This window comes from Dama dama, chromosome 25 (assembly GCF_033118175.1).
Source record: "Dama dama isolate Ldn47 chromosome 25, ASM3311817v1, whole genome shotgun sequence".
NCBI classification, from domain to species: Eukaryota; Metazoa; Chordata; class Mammalia; order Artiodactyla; family Cervidae; genus Dama; species Dama dama.
The window spans coordinates 67294621-67312634 of record NC_083705.1 but is presented as its reverse complement, the minus strand read 5'-3'; the positions used below and the strand labels follow the sequence as shown (position 1 = coordinate 67312634).

Sequence of the window (18014 nt, the reverse complement as noted above, 5' to 3'; positions counted from 1 at the left end):
CTCTTGCTTACCTTACTGCAGGGACCTCCCAACTTGTCCTCCTGGTTTTGCCCTTGGTCCTCTATAGTGTATTCTGTTATAGACTAAGTCACACTGTGTCACTCCACTGCTCAAATCCTCAACAGCTCCCGGATAGGGGTATAGTCAGCATCCCGAAATCTTGAGGCCTCCCCTGATCTGAGCTTCCACCCCCACCTTGCTGGTCACTTCACTGGAGTCTGTGTCATTTCTTTGCCCTCTTTCTCTCTGACATACCCTCATGGGTGTCCTTGCCATTCTGCAAACAGATCAGACACACGTCCATTTTCCAGCTTATGAACTCGCTGTTCCTTCTGCTCAGAATGCCCTTCTGCTGGGTATTAATATGGCCAGTATCCTCACTGCCTTCATAATTGACTCAAAAGTCACCTTCTCATTAGAGCTTTCCCTGGTCACTCTGCTAAAAATGCCTGTGATTTTCTATCTTCTCCAGCTGAAACGAGGCCAGGGATTTTGGTTCATATCGATCAATTCTGTTTCCCTAGGGTCCAAATCAGTGCCAGTACATAAGAGGTGCTTAACAAATAATTAAAGGGATTAACGTATTCAACAGTGAAAAATCACTATCTATCCTAGTGTTCACACTTCCTAGTCATCAGTGACAAATCTCCAAAGTCACAACCCTGAAAATGCAAAAGCTCTTTTTCAAGCTTGACTTTTAACTGCACTTTCAATTAGCAAACCAGGTGGCTCCCAACTTTACGACACCTGGACCAGTATCAAGCACACGGGATTCAGGTACAGAGTCCATAAACTCCAATGCTCCTGAGTTCTCACAGTTGTCAGAATCGGTCCCCACACCTTTCATGGGCCAGACTTTGCTAAATTCTAAATAAGGCCAATGATCTCATGCAACCCAAGTATTTATGCAGAGTTATAGAATAATTTGAAACTCAAAAACCACCAGCAGCAATTCGCTTGAAAAAAATCTTCAAATGAATATTTAAAAGTATGCATTTGAAACAAAGTAACTCAAATATTAAAAGTGCTTCTTGTAGCTCCAAAATCAAGAACCGTCAATGGCATGTTGATTCTTTTCCCACCAGGGAGCAAAAAATGGAATCTGGTCAGAGAAGCGAAGAAGGGATGGAAGTGAAGAGGTAAGTGAAAGCACATGGGCTTGTGATGAGCACCTGAAGGTCCCTTATTTCTGGACAAAGACTCCTCTCTCTCTCTCTCTCTCTCTCTCTCTCTCTCTCTCTCTCTCTCTCTCTCTCTCTCTCTCTCTCTCCCCACCGCCCAACACACACACATCATATCCTCAGACACATTCACTCCAGATTATCAGAGGATAAACGATCTCCTAAACAGCTGCATGCGTGCGAAGTCACGAGTCATGTCCGCCTCTTTGTGACCCTATGGACTGTGGCCCACCAGGCTCCTCTGTCCATGGGATTCTCCAGGCAAGAACACTGGAGTGGGTTACCATGCCCTGCTACAGGGGATCTTCCTGATCTGGGGACTGAACCCATATCACTTGTGTCTCTTACATTGGCAGGTGGGTTCTTTATCACTATCTCCACCTGGGAAGAAGCCCATACATTTTTAAAACTTCTCCCTTGGTTTTCCTGGTGGCTCAGTTGGTCAAGAATCCACCTGCAATGTGGGAGACCTAGGTTGGATCCCTGGGTTGGGAAGATCCCCTGAAGGAGGGCATGCAATCCACTCCAGTACTCTTGCCTGGAGAATCCCCATGGACAGAGGACCCTGGAGGGGGGCGCATCTGTGGGGTTGCAAAGAGTCAGACATGACTGAGTGACTAAGCCCAGCCTAGCACTTCATTCAGTGACATTAGGAGCAGTCAGGCTCTCATCCTGCCCCATCACACCTGCCCCTCCAACTCCCACCCCCCCACCCCCCCACCTCTCCACCAGACACACACTCCCTATTTTTCGTAATGTGATTGAGTGGAACCCCCCCAAGTTTAGCACGTCTAATCATTGGGACAAAGAGACGGAAGTTAAGTCTCCTGGTTTCTTTCCCTGGGTCTCTGCAGGGAACAGATGGGATTTTGGCAAGTCACTGGGACCCTCTAGGACTCAGCTGCCTCTTCTCTCTGATGGCTGGGAAGAGGGTCCAAGGGCCTGAGTCTCCCACAAACTCCCCAGGTCCCCACTCCTTGCCATGATCCAGAAACTTATTTTGCAAACTTCTAAAACAAAGTTTCCAAACTTATCTAAACTACGTTTCCATACAGGTCTCCCACGGCCCTCTTCCGACCAGACTGCCACTCTTGAGTCCCTACGTTACAGGCATTTGGATGCTGGCACTAGGCTGACATCATGAGTGTTACTTCCAAAATTCTATTAAAGAGAGAGAAGGAGTGTGTAAGAGAAAAAGCATACCTAGCATAACTTGGGGGCAGCAGAATTCCTGTCTGCGTCCTGTTATGCCAGACCAGTCCACACCGGCGATTACTGTGTGAATTTAAAAAGCCCTTGGACACCTGCCTCCCGTATGCAACAAGTTCCTTTTCTTTATCCTATTTATCTTTACAGGCATCCATTTATGTCAAGAAGGGGAACATATGAGAGCAGCATCTGTTACTAGAGTGACACAACTACCAAATACTTTCATAAGAGGGAAAAAAAAATCAACAATAAATCTGGGGTTGTTGTCAGGTGTTTTAGGAGACAAAACATTAGTCTTTCAATCACAGTGTCTTGTTTAAGCTGAACATATGGTGTTAACCAGCAGTGAATCCCCAGCTCAGCCTGGTCTTCGATGGGCATAAGGACCACAGAAATGTCACCTCATCCAAACTGGCAAGGAAAAGCAGGTTTCATCCCCAAACCCCGTTGAGCCCAATTTCCCCACCCCATCCCTCTTAATAAACAGGCAACACACTCAAGAGACTTCATCGTTGGTTACTTTTTCCCCCATTGCTGGGATCTACACAATCTCAATGGCAGGTCTGGAAGGAAGCTCCTTTCATTTTTCCAGTAACCACACTTAGACAAAACATAATCATTTTAAGCCACCACAAAGTAGTAAAAATTTCAGGCAATTCATCACAGGTAACTTTTTCGACTTTTCACGACTACTGAAATCTTTGGAAGTTGGATGTCTGCTCTATAGGTAAGAAAATCCCTTACTTTTTCTCTGCAACTCAATGCAGAGAACTACAGGTGATCCTAGAAACACTGTCGTTTTTATTCTCTGGGCTCTTTTTTCTGGATACATTCAACAGGTCTTTGTGACTGCTTATTAAATTTGACTTAAAGGATGGATATCTGCCTATTGAGGGCGAGGTGGCAGGGACAGAGAGACAGAGACGGAGAGACAGAAAGAAAACACTCGAGTTTGCAAGAATGCACGACTTCCAAACGGAAGCAACCGGTAGATTTGAGTTCAGATGCTAGTTAACACTGCCTGTCTAGGGACGCCCTCTGCTTCCCTGCCTTCGGAGGATGCTAAACACCTGCCCACCGACAAAGCCCAGCCCGAGTCTGCTCCAGTCCCCGCCGTCCGTCTGCCTGCCTCCCGCACGGCCCCCCAGCGCGCGCCCAGACGGCCCCCCGGGGGGTGGGGGTGCCGAGCGGCGGGCCCGTTACCTGCCAGGCTGCCCGGCCTCTGGAGGGTGGCCGTGGCATACAGCTCCTGCGAGTGCTTGCCGTAGGGCTCGGACGCGTGGACCAGGCGCTTGGTGGGCGACAGGGTGGCGTACGTGCCGATGGCGGAGCTCAGCTGGTGGATGGGCGAGGAGGAGATGGCGGACTGCACGGTGGGGGGCGAGGTCACGCGGATCGGGGACAGGCCGGCCGAGGACACGACGATGTTGATGGGCGAGCTGGTGCTGTAGGACTTGGCCAGGCGGCTGGGCGACTGCTTGGGCGAGGAGCCGCGCGCCGGCGCGGCGTAGGCGGCGCCCTCGGGGGCCGAGCCTCCGCGCTGCAGCTTGGTGGGCGAGCCGCCCTGGGGCGCGGCCAGCGGGGAGCCCCCGCGCGGGGGCGCGGGCAGCGTGGAGCTGGAGTAGTAAAGCGCGGCGGCGGCGGCGGCGGCGGCGGGCTGCGCGTCGGGCAGGTGGAAGGCGCTGCCCAGGCTGGGCGCGAACGGCTCCCGCGGCGGCGGCGGCGGCGGCGGCGGCGCGGGCTCCGGCCCCGCCAGGTGCCCCGCGCGGCTCGTGGTGCCCTGTGCGCGGGAGAGCAGAGAACACGCGCTCTTAGCCAGCGGGAAGCGGAGGGAGCCTCCCCGCGCGCCCCGAGCCGCCCGGCCCCGGCGATCCCCGGGGCGGCTCGGGGCGCGCGGGACCCGGGAAGCCGAACCGCGCGGCGTGGGGGGTGCGGGGGGAGACGCGGGCGCCCCTCGAGCCGCTCGGGAGGGGGGCTCATCTCCCCCCGCCCCCAAAAAGAAGGGAAAATCGGAAAGCAAAGGGCGGCTGACCAGGGGATGGGGGACCCCCTCCGACAAGTGGGACGCGGATGCTGCTTATACATCTCAGAGGTTTCTGGAAGGGCAGAGGCATCGCATTTTAGCCCCCGGAAGCTTTGAAAAGGTCACTCAGCAGGTTACCTGAAGGCAATCAGGGTCTGTTCCTTTGAGAAATTAGGGCGTTCAGCCTTCTATCCACCCCCACCCCCTCACCGCCCCCCGACCCGCAAGGGCATTTCACCGGATACAGTCTCTACCTCTGGGATTGACCAAGTCGCATACTTATCTGGAGAACCGTAAGAAATAAACATAACTTCGTGGAGTTTATTCTGTTGTCATTTTCCCCTTGACTCTTCTTTGTGGATAAGTTAAAAGGAGGGGGAGATAATGAAGTCGGAATAAATATGCTTGGGCTTTCAGGCTTTACAAAAAGCATGTCCAGAGGAAGCAGAGCGATTGTAAATGGCCAGACTTAAAAAAAAAAAATAGCCTCCCTTTTCTAGATTTTAACGCCAGGCTCCAAATCTTTTAGCATCTCTCTCTCTCTCTCCAGCTCGCTTTTAAGAGCCCCCTGCAGCTGTGTCTTCACACTGAAAGCCAGTTGCCTCTCATTTATTTACAAGAACACAAAAGACAACAAGGGCCGGGGTGGAGCTGGAGAGACAGTTGGAGGGAAAAGCACTTTCCTTGAATCCGGTCCAGAGACAAATTTGCATTCGAATGAAAACACTACATTGTCAACCACTTCTGGGCCGGACCTCTGGGATCTTCCAGGCTTTCCCGGAGGAGCAGAAAAGTTTTTGAGAGCAGGCCTGTGTGAAAAGGAGGTAGGACTGTCCACAGAAAGACAGAAAGTGAGGAAGGCAGTATTTGAAATTAGGGGTGGGAAACAGGTGGGGAGAAGGACCCGAGTGAGATGGAGGGACGAGGGGGAGAGAGACTGAACAGATGTTTTCCCTTATTAAAAGTTTCAGTTTTGCCTCTCCACCCGCTTTGGAATGGCAACTGGCAAGTAACAGACCAGGCACTTCCATCCGCACACAATGCCAGGTTCCAAATTTTATCTAGAACGTCAGTTTTAAGTGAAGATCTTAACTGCTGCAACATCAAAATCCTCTATTAAGAGTGTCCTAGAGTCTGTTAAAAAACAGTCAGTGTGGGGTGTGTGTGTGGGGGGGGGGCACATATTTATTTACACATGAATATATCACATATGTAGGTATATGCGTGTGCATTTATACATGATGTATATATTTTATATATTTGTGTGTATGTGTGTGTATCAATCCACTGACGAAGTTTTTCTTCTTGACCAAGTTGTCTGTGGTCAGGCACCTCTGAACTCTCTTCACATCATGGCTCTGCATTGTCCAATTCTAGCAAGAATCCTTCTAAGTCAGTTTAGCCAGAATACCCTTCCCCCTGACAATTTCCTCCTATTAATTATCCATCTACTGACCATCAACCTGCTCCCTGGCTGTGGTGTTTAGTCACTGCGTTGTGTCTGACTCTTTGTGACCCCATGGACTGTAGTCCACCAGGTTCCTCTGTCCATGGGATTTCCCAGGCAAGGATCCTGGAGTGGGTTGCCATTCCCTCCTCCAGGGAATCTTCCCAACCCAGAGGTCGATATTCCTCCTTTTCCTTGTTTTCGACATTGAGCCCACTTCTATAATGAAGTCTCTTCCCCCTGTTGCAATACTTTAAATTTTTTTCCAAAGAGAATGTATATTTATTGCTGTAACTACTTTCCAGTTCTGGTTTTTTCTTCACCATGACAATGTAATTATTTTGACTTTAACTGTAAGAATGAAAGTAAAATATAAGCTCCATGATTTTGTTCAGTGATGAACAAAGAAGTAACTATAACAAGAAGGATTCATAGCAGAGATACACAAATGTTTCTGGGGTGAATGAAGGGATGGATAACAAAGCTGGTCCCGAGGCTTTGACCGCAGAGATTCCATGGTGGAGAAGCTCTGCATGGCTGCTATGCTCCCCTGGACCCCAGAGAAACAGTCTAGAATCATCCAGAGTCATTGGTGGGGGTGGTGGTTGCTCACATCCAGTTGTGCTTCCCTCTCAGGAGAAGTTCTGAGCATGAAATACACAGCCTGTGTTTCTCAGACCTAGCTGCATATTATAATTGTTGGGAAAGCTTTTGAAGACAAAAAGGAAAACAACTCAGTACTCAGGCTGTATCCACTAGCCATTTAATCCAGAGACTCTGGAGGTGGGAATCAACCATCAGGCTTTGGGGAAGCTCACCAGGTGATTCCAGTGTAGAATCGAATATGAGAACGAGCCAGCCCCAGAGCAGTGGTTTTCCAAGTGTGGTCCCCAATCCATCATCTGGCATCAGAAGCAGCACCCACATCACCCCATCTTTATGGCATGGGAAACTCTGGGGGACGGGCCCCGGGATCTGCCTTTTATCACATTCTCAAGGTGATCACGATGCTTATTTAAAGTGTGCTAGCCTCTAATCTAGAAGAGATTCTGATTGAGGGCTCTGAAGTGGGCCTCAGAGTCTGCATTTCTAACAATCTCCTGGAAGATGCTGTCGGGCTGAGAATTACTGCTAAGCTGCGGAGAGTGACCATCTTTCTTTACTTTTCTTTGGAAGCTCTCCTGGGGCCCAAGCAACATTCTGCCATGCAGAACCCAGCTGGTAAGGAACAGAAAAGCCTCTGAGAGGAATTTCTGGGAACCTTTCTCACAGGGGCATGAGGAGGAGAAAGAACCCCAAGGGTCCCTGCTCACAAGAAAGAGCCCCTAGGGTCCCTGAGAGTCCCCTGCTTACAAGAGAAGAAACACTTTTTGTTATGTCTTGGATTTGGATTTATAACATTAATAACCCTATGTGACACAAATACCCTCTTCCTCAGTAGCATCATTGTGGTTTAGCCGCTAAGTCGAGTCCGACTCGTTGTGACCCCATGGATTGTAGCCTGCCAGCATCCTCTGTCCATGGCATTCCCAGGCAAGAAAGCTTTAGTGGGTTGCCATTTCCTTCTCCAGGGGATCTTCCTGACCAAGGGATCGAACCTGCATCTCCTGCATTGAGAGGAGGATTCTTTATTGTCTGAGCTACCAGGGAGGCCTTCCTCAGCAAGCATAGCTTTCAATAAAATAAATACTAAAGTATACTAATATAAATTGAAACAACATCATGTAGCATTCTAGTATTTAAGTATTAGAATAACATGGATCCTAGGGAAACCTTGGATAAATTGTTAAAATACTTTATTTCTGCTTTTACTATGTTGAAACTTCCAGGTGAGAAAGTGCTAACTCTGCTGAATCTTATTCCTAAGGTTTCTTAAATGGCTCTCAAATCTGTCTAAGTTTTAAGAACAGCCACACTAGTTCCAGGTATGTTGACAGGCTACAGCAGCAATTCAAAAACCTTTTAAAATATTGTAGGATCTCTCAGTGAAATTTTGCCCATAGCTTGTTAATAAGCAAAATATCATAAACAATAAAATTGTATATGCATTTTAAGTTGTTTATTGTCTATGCTGGAAATGTTCTATATCTGTACTGTCCAATATGGTAGCCAATATATGCATGGGCCCTAGATACATGTGCTGGATTTTAACATACATTTAATTTGAATTAATTTAAATTTGGGGCTTCCCTCATGTCTCAGATGGTAAAGAATCTGCCTGCAATGTAGGAAATCTGGATTCGATCCCTGGGTTGGGAAGATCTCCTGGAGGAGGGCATGGCAACCCACTCCAATATTCCTGCCTGGAGAATCCCCATGGACAGAGGAGCCTGGCAGGCTACAGTCCATGGGGTCACAAAGAGTTAGACAGGACTGAGCAACTAAGCACAATGAAACAATAAAATTGCATATACATTTTAAGATAGTTATTGTCTATGTTGGAAATGTTCTATATCTGTACTGTCCAATATGGTAGCCAATAGACGCATGGGCCCTAGACACATGCACTGGATTTTAACATACATTTACTTTGAATTAATTTAAATTTAAGTAGTCAGATGTGTCTAGTGGCTACTTTTCTGGATTGCACAGTTATACAAGGCCCTCTGCAGTTTTTAATAAATAATCTGGAGGTATTATACTCTGTTACATTAGCCTACACAAGAATAAGTGCCTAAGAATCATTCTTTGGCTAAAGAGAAAAATCTGTTTTTTAGCATCAGTTGGACAGAACAGTAATCTTTTAGGAGTTTGTCTCCACCCTTGTGTTTATGTTTTGTTCCATTATGTAATTTCTTTTTAGCAACTCTTAGGGATACATTTTAAGATAGCTATACAATTCATAGGATGGTTTATTATGGCCTAGGTCACTGGATTAAAAATAACATAAGCACATTTCAACACACAGAGAATTTCATCTACTTTGCTGTCATAGAAGCTCAATTCCCCATTACACATGTGTTAGCACTACAAATAAAATTGTAAATCCAAAAAAAAATTAATGATCACTACATCCTACTATAATATTTAGAAATGTGTGTGTACAAGTGCTGAACACTGAAAATTTTTTATGTTGATGATGAGATCCTTAGTAAATGGTGACATAAGAATTTTTGGAAATATTTTGAGAAGATGGAGCCCAAATATTGTCCTGGATCACACAGTATGTATTACTGACCAGGGCAGTTCCTATTGGGATTGTCACTCCCATCAGTCTGAATCAGTCTCAAACCAAAGGACTATTTTAATTGCCTTTTCCATCCCTCCAAAGTGGGGAACCCATCTATGTGAAACTGACAAGGAAGCAGAACATTTTTAAGTAGATGCTCTGATTAAATATTTCCCATAGGCAGAGTCCTGTGCACATTAAATTGCTTGTTGCTCCTTTCTTGCTTCCCATTATGGGAAAATGATCAAGAGAAAAATAAGACGTTACTTCTAATTTCTATGGACATTTTATGTAGATTATACTGCAAGGGGAAAAAAAAAGACTGTGGTTTTTTTTTTTTTTTTTTTTTTTAGTGAGACATGAATGATACTAACTTATCAAAACTCTTTTATAAGATGAAGTATTTCATCTACATTACAGCTTACATATGAGTGTCAGGTGGGTCAGAGTTAGGATATACTCCAGTTGTGATTTTTACATCATGTGTTTGTATGTCTACATTTGGTATGCTGAATCCCACTGTGTAATTATGCAGTGGATTTATGCCTATTTTACAAAAGTGTTTAAGGGGAGGATGTATATTCAAAGTGTAGTAGGAAGAATATTGAAATAGGAATTTAGGCAATATATGTATTATTCCCATTAACTAGAAGTACTCAGGTTCCATGCAGCAATTCACTCATTAACTCAATAATCCATTAACAAGAGCCTATTATATTCCATGTAAAAATATGAAATTTTCTCTTGAAATTCTCTCTGCAATCCTCCTACATGGAATATTTTATCTTGACGTTCTTTTGGAGATTTAAAAAAAAACTAAAATTTTTGTTTCAGAATACTGTCTGGCTCACAATTACACTGTTTTTTATTGGGAAGTTCCAATTCCCAAAACATGGTGCTCTTGGGCCAGAACATGGCATAGACCTTAATACCCACATTGTTGTTTATTGGCCTTTTCAGGTTGTATTTTCTGTAAAAAGGAGCAGAGATGGCATAAGAGCAATGAGGGGGGAAAATTCTCCAAACTTGGAAACTTATTTAAGCCTCATTCTCTGGGGATTTGGCCATGTGCAAAAAACCAAAACAAAGACCCAACACTTAACAGCCAGTTAACTAGGGACTTGACAGCCTGAACTCTCCAAGGAATCTTGACTTCAGATCATGAGTAAGCAGTATCACTGAGCAAAACCGCATTTTATAAAGCAGACCCATGATTTACAAGCAGTCCTTGTGAAGATGCATTTAGACCTGCCAAGTTTCCTGGAATTGTCAGTAAGGCCCCTAACTCTGGGTCAAGGGGAATGTCTGCCCAGAATGCTAGGCAGCTGGGTCAGAGATGTCAGCAATGGGAAGCTGGAACCTGTGTTCTGTGGCTTCACAGATGGGAGCCTAATGACTAGAGATCAGCAGTCTGCATTCATCACTGTTCATCTTCCTGGCATCAGCATCACACTCGTGAACCTAATAAGTCATCTCAGGGTTTCTCTCCTCTGGAGGTGACCCTGGTCATGGGGATGGAGGTCACTGCCCAGAGTGGTGCTCCAGGACAAAAACAGTGTCACAAGAGGCAGAGAGGGAGAGAAAAATAAGGACGAGGCATCAGGCCAGGGTCACAGAAGAGCCCAAACGTGGGAATGTAGCAGTGGGTCTGGTGGGAAGAGGTCTGGCTGGTGTTTGAAGGAATGCAAATGGAGAGAGGAAAAAACAGTGAGAAAATAACAGCAATGACAGGGGAACATTCTTTCGATGAATAAAGATGCCTGAATAACTTTTGAAACCAAAAAACAGCATCCATGGCTTTATGATGTACATCTTTATGTACATCTTTGGAGAAATCCATTGCCGAAGCAGAAGGATCTGGTAACGTGATTTTGTAATATCAGCTACGTGCTCCTGATGAACATGTCTGAGAATGTGTTGAACTCACTAGGGTAAGGCGGTGCAGAGCTCCAGCCTTGTACAGGACTATGGACAAAGCCATTTACTCTCACAACTTAAAAACAAGACGAAAGCACCAACTCCAAAATGCCAAAGTCTTAGATGAAATGTGCCTGTAATATGCCACTAAAAGGAATCTACACCCACAAAGTAAGTTTTGTGCCTTTGAGTCTCTGGGAGAAAATCAATTTGCTTGAACACTATCATCACGGCTCCCCAAATCTCAATAACTTCTCTTTTGAAACTGTCTTCAGAAGAAAGGCCTCTCTTTAAATAATTCCCGAGATAGAAAATCCTGGTTCTGTGAAAAAGATCTGATTTCAGAAATGGCCAAATAAAATCATCAAGTGCCTTGTCTAGCAATTCCTTTGAGGAGCACTGCTTTAGGTGAAAACTCATATGAAACATAAAATGAAGAGACAGCTTCTGTGGGGAGTCCACATGCCATCCCTGAAGTCATTACCACTGGGATGAAGTGAGGAAAATCTGGCTTAAAACTCAACATTCAAAAAACAAAGATCATGGCATCCAGTCCCATCACTTCCTGGCAGACAGAATTGGGGAAAAAGTGGAAACAGTGACAGATTCTACTTTCTTGGGCTCCAAAATCACTGCTGACAGTAATTGCAGCCATGAAATTAAGATACTTGCTCCCTGGAAGGAAAGTTAGGACAGACCTAGACAGCATATTAAAAGGCAGGGACATTACTTTGCCAGCAAAGATCCATCTAGTCAAATCTATGGTTTTTTTCCAGTGGTCATGTACAGATGTGAGAGTTGGATCATAAAAAAGGCTGAGCGCCAAACAATTGATGCTTTCGAACTGTGGTGTTGGAGAAGACTCTTGAGAATCCCTTGGACTGCAAGGAGATCAAACCAATCAATGGTAAAGGAAATCAACTCTGAATATTCATTGGAAGGACTGATGCTGAAGCTAAAACGCCACTACTTTGGCCACTTGATGGGAAGAGCTGACTCACTGGAAAAGACATGATGCTGGCAAAGATTGAAGGCAAAAGGAGAAGGGGGCAGCAGAGGATGAGATGGTTAGACAACATCACCAACTCAGTGGACATAGTTTAAACAAACTCCAGGAAATAGTGAAGGACAGGGAAGCCTGGCATGTTGCAATCCCTGGGGTCACAAAGAGCTGGACACGATTTAGTGACTGAACAACAACATGAGCAAAGTGGATCCAGTGCTCCAGGGCCCCTAAGCCACTCATATAAAAAGGGAAGTACAGAATTTTGTACCTTAGGTACTGGTTTTTCCTCCTCTCCAACCTCACTTTAATAAAAGTATGATTAGGGTCAATATCAGTAAATATTCTCAAAAGTATTTCATGTGGCCAACACTATGGTCTACTAAGTAGAATGGGGTGACAGGGGATGAGATGCTTTGATGGCATCACTGCCTCAAAGGACATGAGTTTGAGCAAACTCCAGGAGATAGTGAAGGACAGGGAAGCCTGGTGTGCTGCAGTTCATGGGGCCGCAAAGAACCAGACACAATTTAGCTAATGAACAACAACAACCAAGTAGAAAGAAAATAGAGAAGAAAAAATTAAAGCAATGATATGAATCTCTTATACAAATTTATCTTTAAGAGGGACTTTTTGATGGCAACTCTTTCTAAGAAACATGAGCCTTGGCAAAAATACACTATGTAAAACTTTTATTTCAGCAAGAGGCTCATTTAGTATAACTTTAATAACACAAACATTTGCACAGAAGAAGAAATGTTAGAGTAAAACACATACGCACACTGCCCACAATGAGAAATGCTTCAGCTATTGAAACTAGATTAAATATATTTCTACTGGAAAAAGAAAATGGGTAAAAATTTAAAGCAGAGCACTGAGAAAGGATTTCCAACACGTAATTATCTGAAAACGTTTTTAAAAACAAAGTGCGAGTTTCCTGCAGATATGCCAGACGAAGCGTACAGAATGACATGATTTCTCCTGTAAATGCAGTATAAATATATACATTCTACGCTAAAGACATCTCAGCAATTTTGTGTTTTCCAAGTTTTTCAGTGACTTTTCTCTTTACAGGTGCCACCCAGCAACAAGTTCTTTCCTAATTCAGCAAACTGGAATGATGTCAAACTAGGCACCTGTGTAACTTTTTGCATTCAGCAATCAAGATGCAAGTGTTCATTGGAGGGTTGGGTCCTCCTTGGAACAAGGCGTGTCCCTGTGTCCATCCCACCGCCATCCAGAGTTCTCCATCCCCTTGGCCTTCAATCCACCTAGCATGAAGGGGCACCAATAAACAATATTCAAAACTTATTGACTTCTGGCAGAAGTGAGCAGATGGTGTATTTATTATTATGATATAGTGCAAGTGAGAACTTATAAGACTTAAAAGTCAGTGCCACATTAAATAGACAGGCCAGATCAAAAGCTTTTTGCTTCTCAAAAAGCTTACTTCTTTTTCTAGTGTATCTACCATTGTTCGAGTATCATTTTTATAGAACAATCATGCAATTCTTAATCTCCTGCAGGAAGCAGGAATTTCCTACGATTATAAGGTAGACAGGCTCACTTTAGTTCTGCTGGTCAGTGTGAAAGTGGTTTTAAAATCTTCAGGTTCCTGTACTTCTTTACCAGTGTTCTGTGTACAGGTGTACACTCTCTATTTCTTGCTTCTTTTGTCACTCTGAGGCATGAAATACTTGATGAGACTACGGTAAGAAATAGAAACTTGAAGTGGTCCATTTTCGAGACACAGTAGCTAAGGCTGAGTGGAAGAGCACTAACAGCTAAACTTTCAGACATGACAAAGTTGAGGCCTGGACTCTTTAGATAAAGAAAGGTAGGATCGGGGGAGGGAGATCAGACTGCATCCTAAATAGATAGGACTCCACCCACTGCCTGTGCCCTGGTTCTAAACTTGCCTAATGACTTGCAGGAGAGACACAGTTCATGCACCTGGAGATTCCCTAGGCAAACAGGATGCTGGGGGAAGTGATACACCAGCAAGAAAGCCTTTGTTGAAAAATGCGGATGTAAGTTGGGAAGGGAGAAATAATGAAACTTAGTTGACCTTGGGGAAGACTGTACATCCCATAGTACTCAGCCAGTGAGGAACCAGGGGGAGGGACCTGCGTGTTAGGGAATAAATTGCTTGCTGTAACGGCCCTGGTTGTGCCTGCCCACCAGACACCCGATCTCGCAAATCATTAAAAGTCTCGCTTTTGCCGTGCTTCATGTCTCTGGGTCCATCCCTTGGTTTTGGGCTGGTGAATGTGTTTCTCACAACTACCTTGTGTTTGGACATGGGGGAAACCAACATTTTTAGAGAGACTCTGCTGTGCTGGGAGATTTACATTTGACATTTCATATAACCCATAGGAAATTGGATGTGAGTGGAAGCAGGTGAAGGCCGGAAAAGACCTAACTTCTTAATCCTCTCACCACCCACAAGCCTTTGCAGTATGAGTATAAAGAAGAAGGCTGGGGTTTGAGGAATGTGATAAATATTTGGTGAACCCTGGGCCAGTCACTCAAGATGTGGAGATTAATATGTTGTATGGTTTCCACTTTTGTGACAAGGCAATCTGATAGGAGGAAACAGACTTACATGCACTGTACTATGGGATATTATATGTGAAATGACCGAACGAGGCTTTCAACTCATAAGTCAGGCATGTTGTACCTCTGCTCAGAATTCTCTGCCAGCTCCTCATTTTACTCGAGTGAAAGACAAGATGATGATCAAGTCAGTTTTCCATCTACCTTCCCACTCTGGCCACCCGGCTCTCACCGCTGGTCCAGTCAACATGCCAGGTTGACATCCAACGGCCACGGCCTTTGCTGTCCCCAGACAGAGGCACAGCTCCTGACTCTTCTCCTCTATTGCCTCTGCCCCAGAGCCATGTCATCTGCTCCACGAGGCCCCGTGTACCACACCCATCCCGAACAGCGGAGCCTGCTTATCCTCGTCCGTATTCATTCCCTCCTCTCTGAATTCATCATCTGCTAACAAACTATGCAATTCACTTATTCACTGTATTGATTTTCTGCGCTCCCATTGCTGCTGCTAGAATAGACGGGCCTTGAGGACAGGGACCGTGTCTGTTCTCTTCTCCACGGTAAGCAAATAGGCAGCTCAGCACACAGTAAGCACACATAACATCTTGAAGGCATCAAAGAATAGCCCATATATATATACATATAAATGCAACGGAAAAAACAGCTCTATTTTGATTGGGGGCACCTACCAGGAGCTACATGAAGGCTAAGGTTGACTTGGAGGAAGAAGGGAGGGATGGAGGGATAGTCTATACACCTGGATGAGGAGGCGAGCTGGCAGGACAGCTAAGTGGAACACGGTGGTGGGGCAAAGGATAACTGAATCAGCTCAAGTGACTTTCCAGAAAGGCCTTGGGATCTGATGGGAAGGGTCTTATACTTTCTCCTCCAGCTGAGTCCCGTGAATTCATCTTAGAGTCTGAGGAGAATGACTTCAAAGACTTCAGTTAGGGTCACCCCAGAGAACTAGAGTTCTCTGGTAATTTTGTGACTCAGCTTGACCCAGTATGGTAAGGCAGACCATGCACCAGGGCCTGATGTGAAGCCTGGTGATGATAACCCCACAAACATTTATCATGCTGAATAAACTAGTATTGGTTAAAAGTTGAAACCCAAATCTTTGAATATTTGTGATACTCCTTTGAAATTATACTCTGACATGATTTATGAGCCAGATAGAAAACCATTTGCTTTACTTTAGAATTACACACTTTTTTTTAGGTTCCCTAAAGTGAAATGTTTTTGTGTTACTTGGTTACTGACCTTATTAACCTGGTCTGGCATCTGTGAGCCATTATTTGAACTTTCGTAGCCCTTTTGGCACTTGATGATGACAGGATATTCTAAAATTTAATATAGCTTGGCAGAAGTGAGCTTGAACACTATTTAGAATATTGAAAAGAATGTGTCACAGGGCTCTGGGAAACCACTGGAAGACAGGGATTCTCAGGACAAGTTGAGCAAAGGAGATGTTATGGGGATGACATGTGACCTCCTTATTTCAAGGGTAGCACACTAAATGCTGAGTAAAAGTACTGGTGTACTTGTTCAGCATTTCCCTGACATGATTGTGAAATCACGCTAAAACATGCCTTTCATACTGCAGCATGCTGAAGCTGAGAGTGAATTGTGGTACCCAGATCTGACGCTCTGCTAAAATAAATAGGATTCAGCAATCCACCAGTAGCCTCCATCCTATTAACCAAGTGGATTAGAACAACCCCCTTGTTTGAATATTCAGACTGCAACCACTCACTGGTCAGATAAATGAGGGCAGGCCAGTAACCTATGACTCTAACTGAAGTTATCACCTTGAATATGCACATTGATAGATGCCTTCAAATGCACAGCTTTGACATCTTCACAACCAAGTTACAGTTTCTGATTAAACTTTAAAGCAGACTTTTAATGTGAGGTCCAATCTGTCCTTTGAGCTGCTACTGTTTTACTCCCATGGCAACTGGTGGATGATAGAATTAACTCCAACAAGTAGAACTCCAACGTGGAAGATAAATCAGCATATTGCTGCTCTACATGTGTAGAGTTCTTACTAGGATCAACCTGTAGATACATTTAATTGAAACAGTCAATATATAAAAGGAAATCTATGAAACACTCCCTCAAAATGATTAGGCTTCAATTCAGTCAAGATTCTGTTCCCATTCTTACTGCTGCTACATTAAAATGGTGCCTGGCAACTCTTCTAAATGCACTGAGTTTGAGTTTCTGCATATTTAAGATGTAAATGATAATTTAAATTTAAAATGTAAATGTGGTGGGGATTAAATAAGAGGATGTATGTAAAACAGATTACTTCCAAGTCTCAGTAAATGGTAACTATTGATTTTATAAATAAGAAAGCTTTGGTTTAATAGTCCTCACAGAGCTATGTATGAACTGAGTGCATAAGATGCTCACAAGTTAAGCTGATAATGAACTGATTTTTCTCTTGATACTGATTTTTCCATTTTCCATGATGCTCAGCTATGGGAAATGTGATTATTTTTCATTTGACTTAATGTTTTAACTCAAATTACAGGGGTCTTAAATATTTATGAGAGGAAGCCAAGCATGAGTATTAAATGAGTTTAAGATAAAAATAAAAGAGAGGTAGAACTTTATTGCTTTACTAGCTACATGTCTTATAAGTTCTAGGAAACTGGCAAAAGCTGAATTCAGAGCTTTCATAAGTTAATCTGAATATAAATTATCCCTTATTTATGACTATTTCTGCCTCGTTAGACCTAGAAGTGTGGATAGACAGAAGGGTTAAAAAAAGTCTGTAATCATTTATTTACTCCCGAAGAATTCAAAATTACATATATCCCACCATGATCAGTATATCATGGTGAGAGAGAGTTCAGTATAGATGGGAAGATTAAGAGAGAGTTCAAGAATGGGATGCTTTTTAGAGGAAAAAAAATCTGTACCTAGAGAAAAAAATCCTATAGCTTCATATTTTAATAAAATAAAATGAGACTAAAAAGAGCTAATAACATTTTCTATGCTAATAACATCACTCAATACTTCAAACATTATATAATGTTTTTACATAAGCAAATAAGAACTACTTTGCATATATGATAAATGAAAGTATATAAAATAATTTTTTCTAATTAATTAAAAATATTTTTTAGACATTCCCTCTTGTGTCTTATCAGATTTCTGTAAGGGAGATAGAACAGACCAGTGTTTTCAAGAGCAGTGATCCAGGAGCTGGGAACTAGCACAGTTCCAGGGTTAGTCTGTGAGTGTGGACCTGGATGCAATGAATTCAAGGTCTTTTCCTTCTTGAGCATCACACACCACCAGATCTTTGAACTAGAGTCACACCCTGGACCCCCATGGGGCAACGGGCCCCTCGCAGTGGAATGCTTTATTTACCATTCCACTTTATCCACATCACTTTGACATCACAAGAAGGTAAAAGTTACACTGCCACTGATGGGCAAAGGTTTGGCCTGAAAAAGACAATCACAGATAAGGGATAGCTGGGACAATCACTTAAC

At 44.0% G+C, this 18014-nt stretch overlaps 1 protein-coding gene across 1 annotated transcript in view; it reads right to left on the bottom strand.

The window, feature by feature from the left end:
* Positions 1 to 18014, bottom strand: part of CTNND2 (catenin delta 2) — a 1052580-nt gene that overhangs the window by 436157 nt on the left and 598409 nt on the right. Inside the window, exon 7 of the mRNA XM_061129708.1 lies at positions 3594 to 4170. Coding sequence (XP_060985691.1) covers positions 3594 to 4170 — 577 coding nt within the window. The remainder of the gene's footprint in view (positions 1 to 3593; positions 4171 to 18014) is intronic.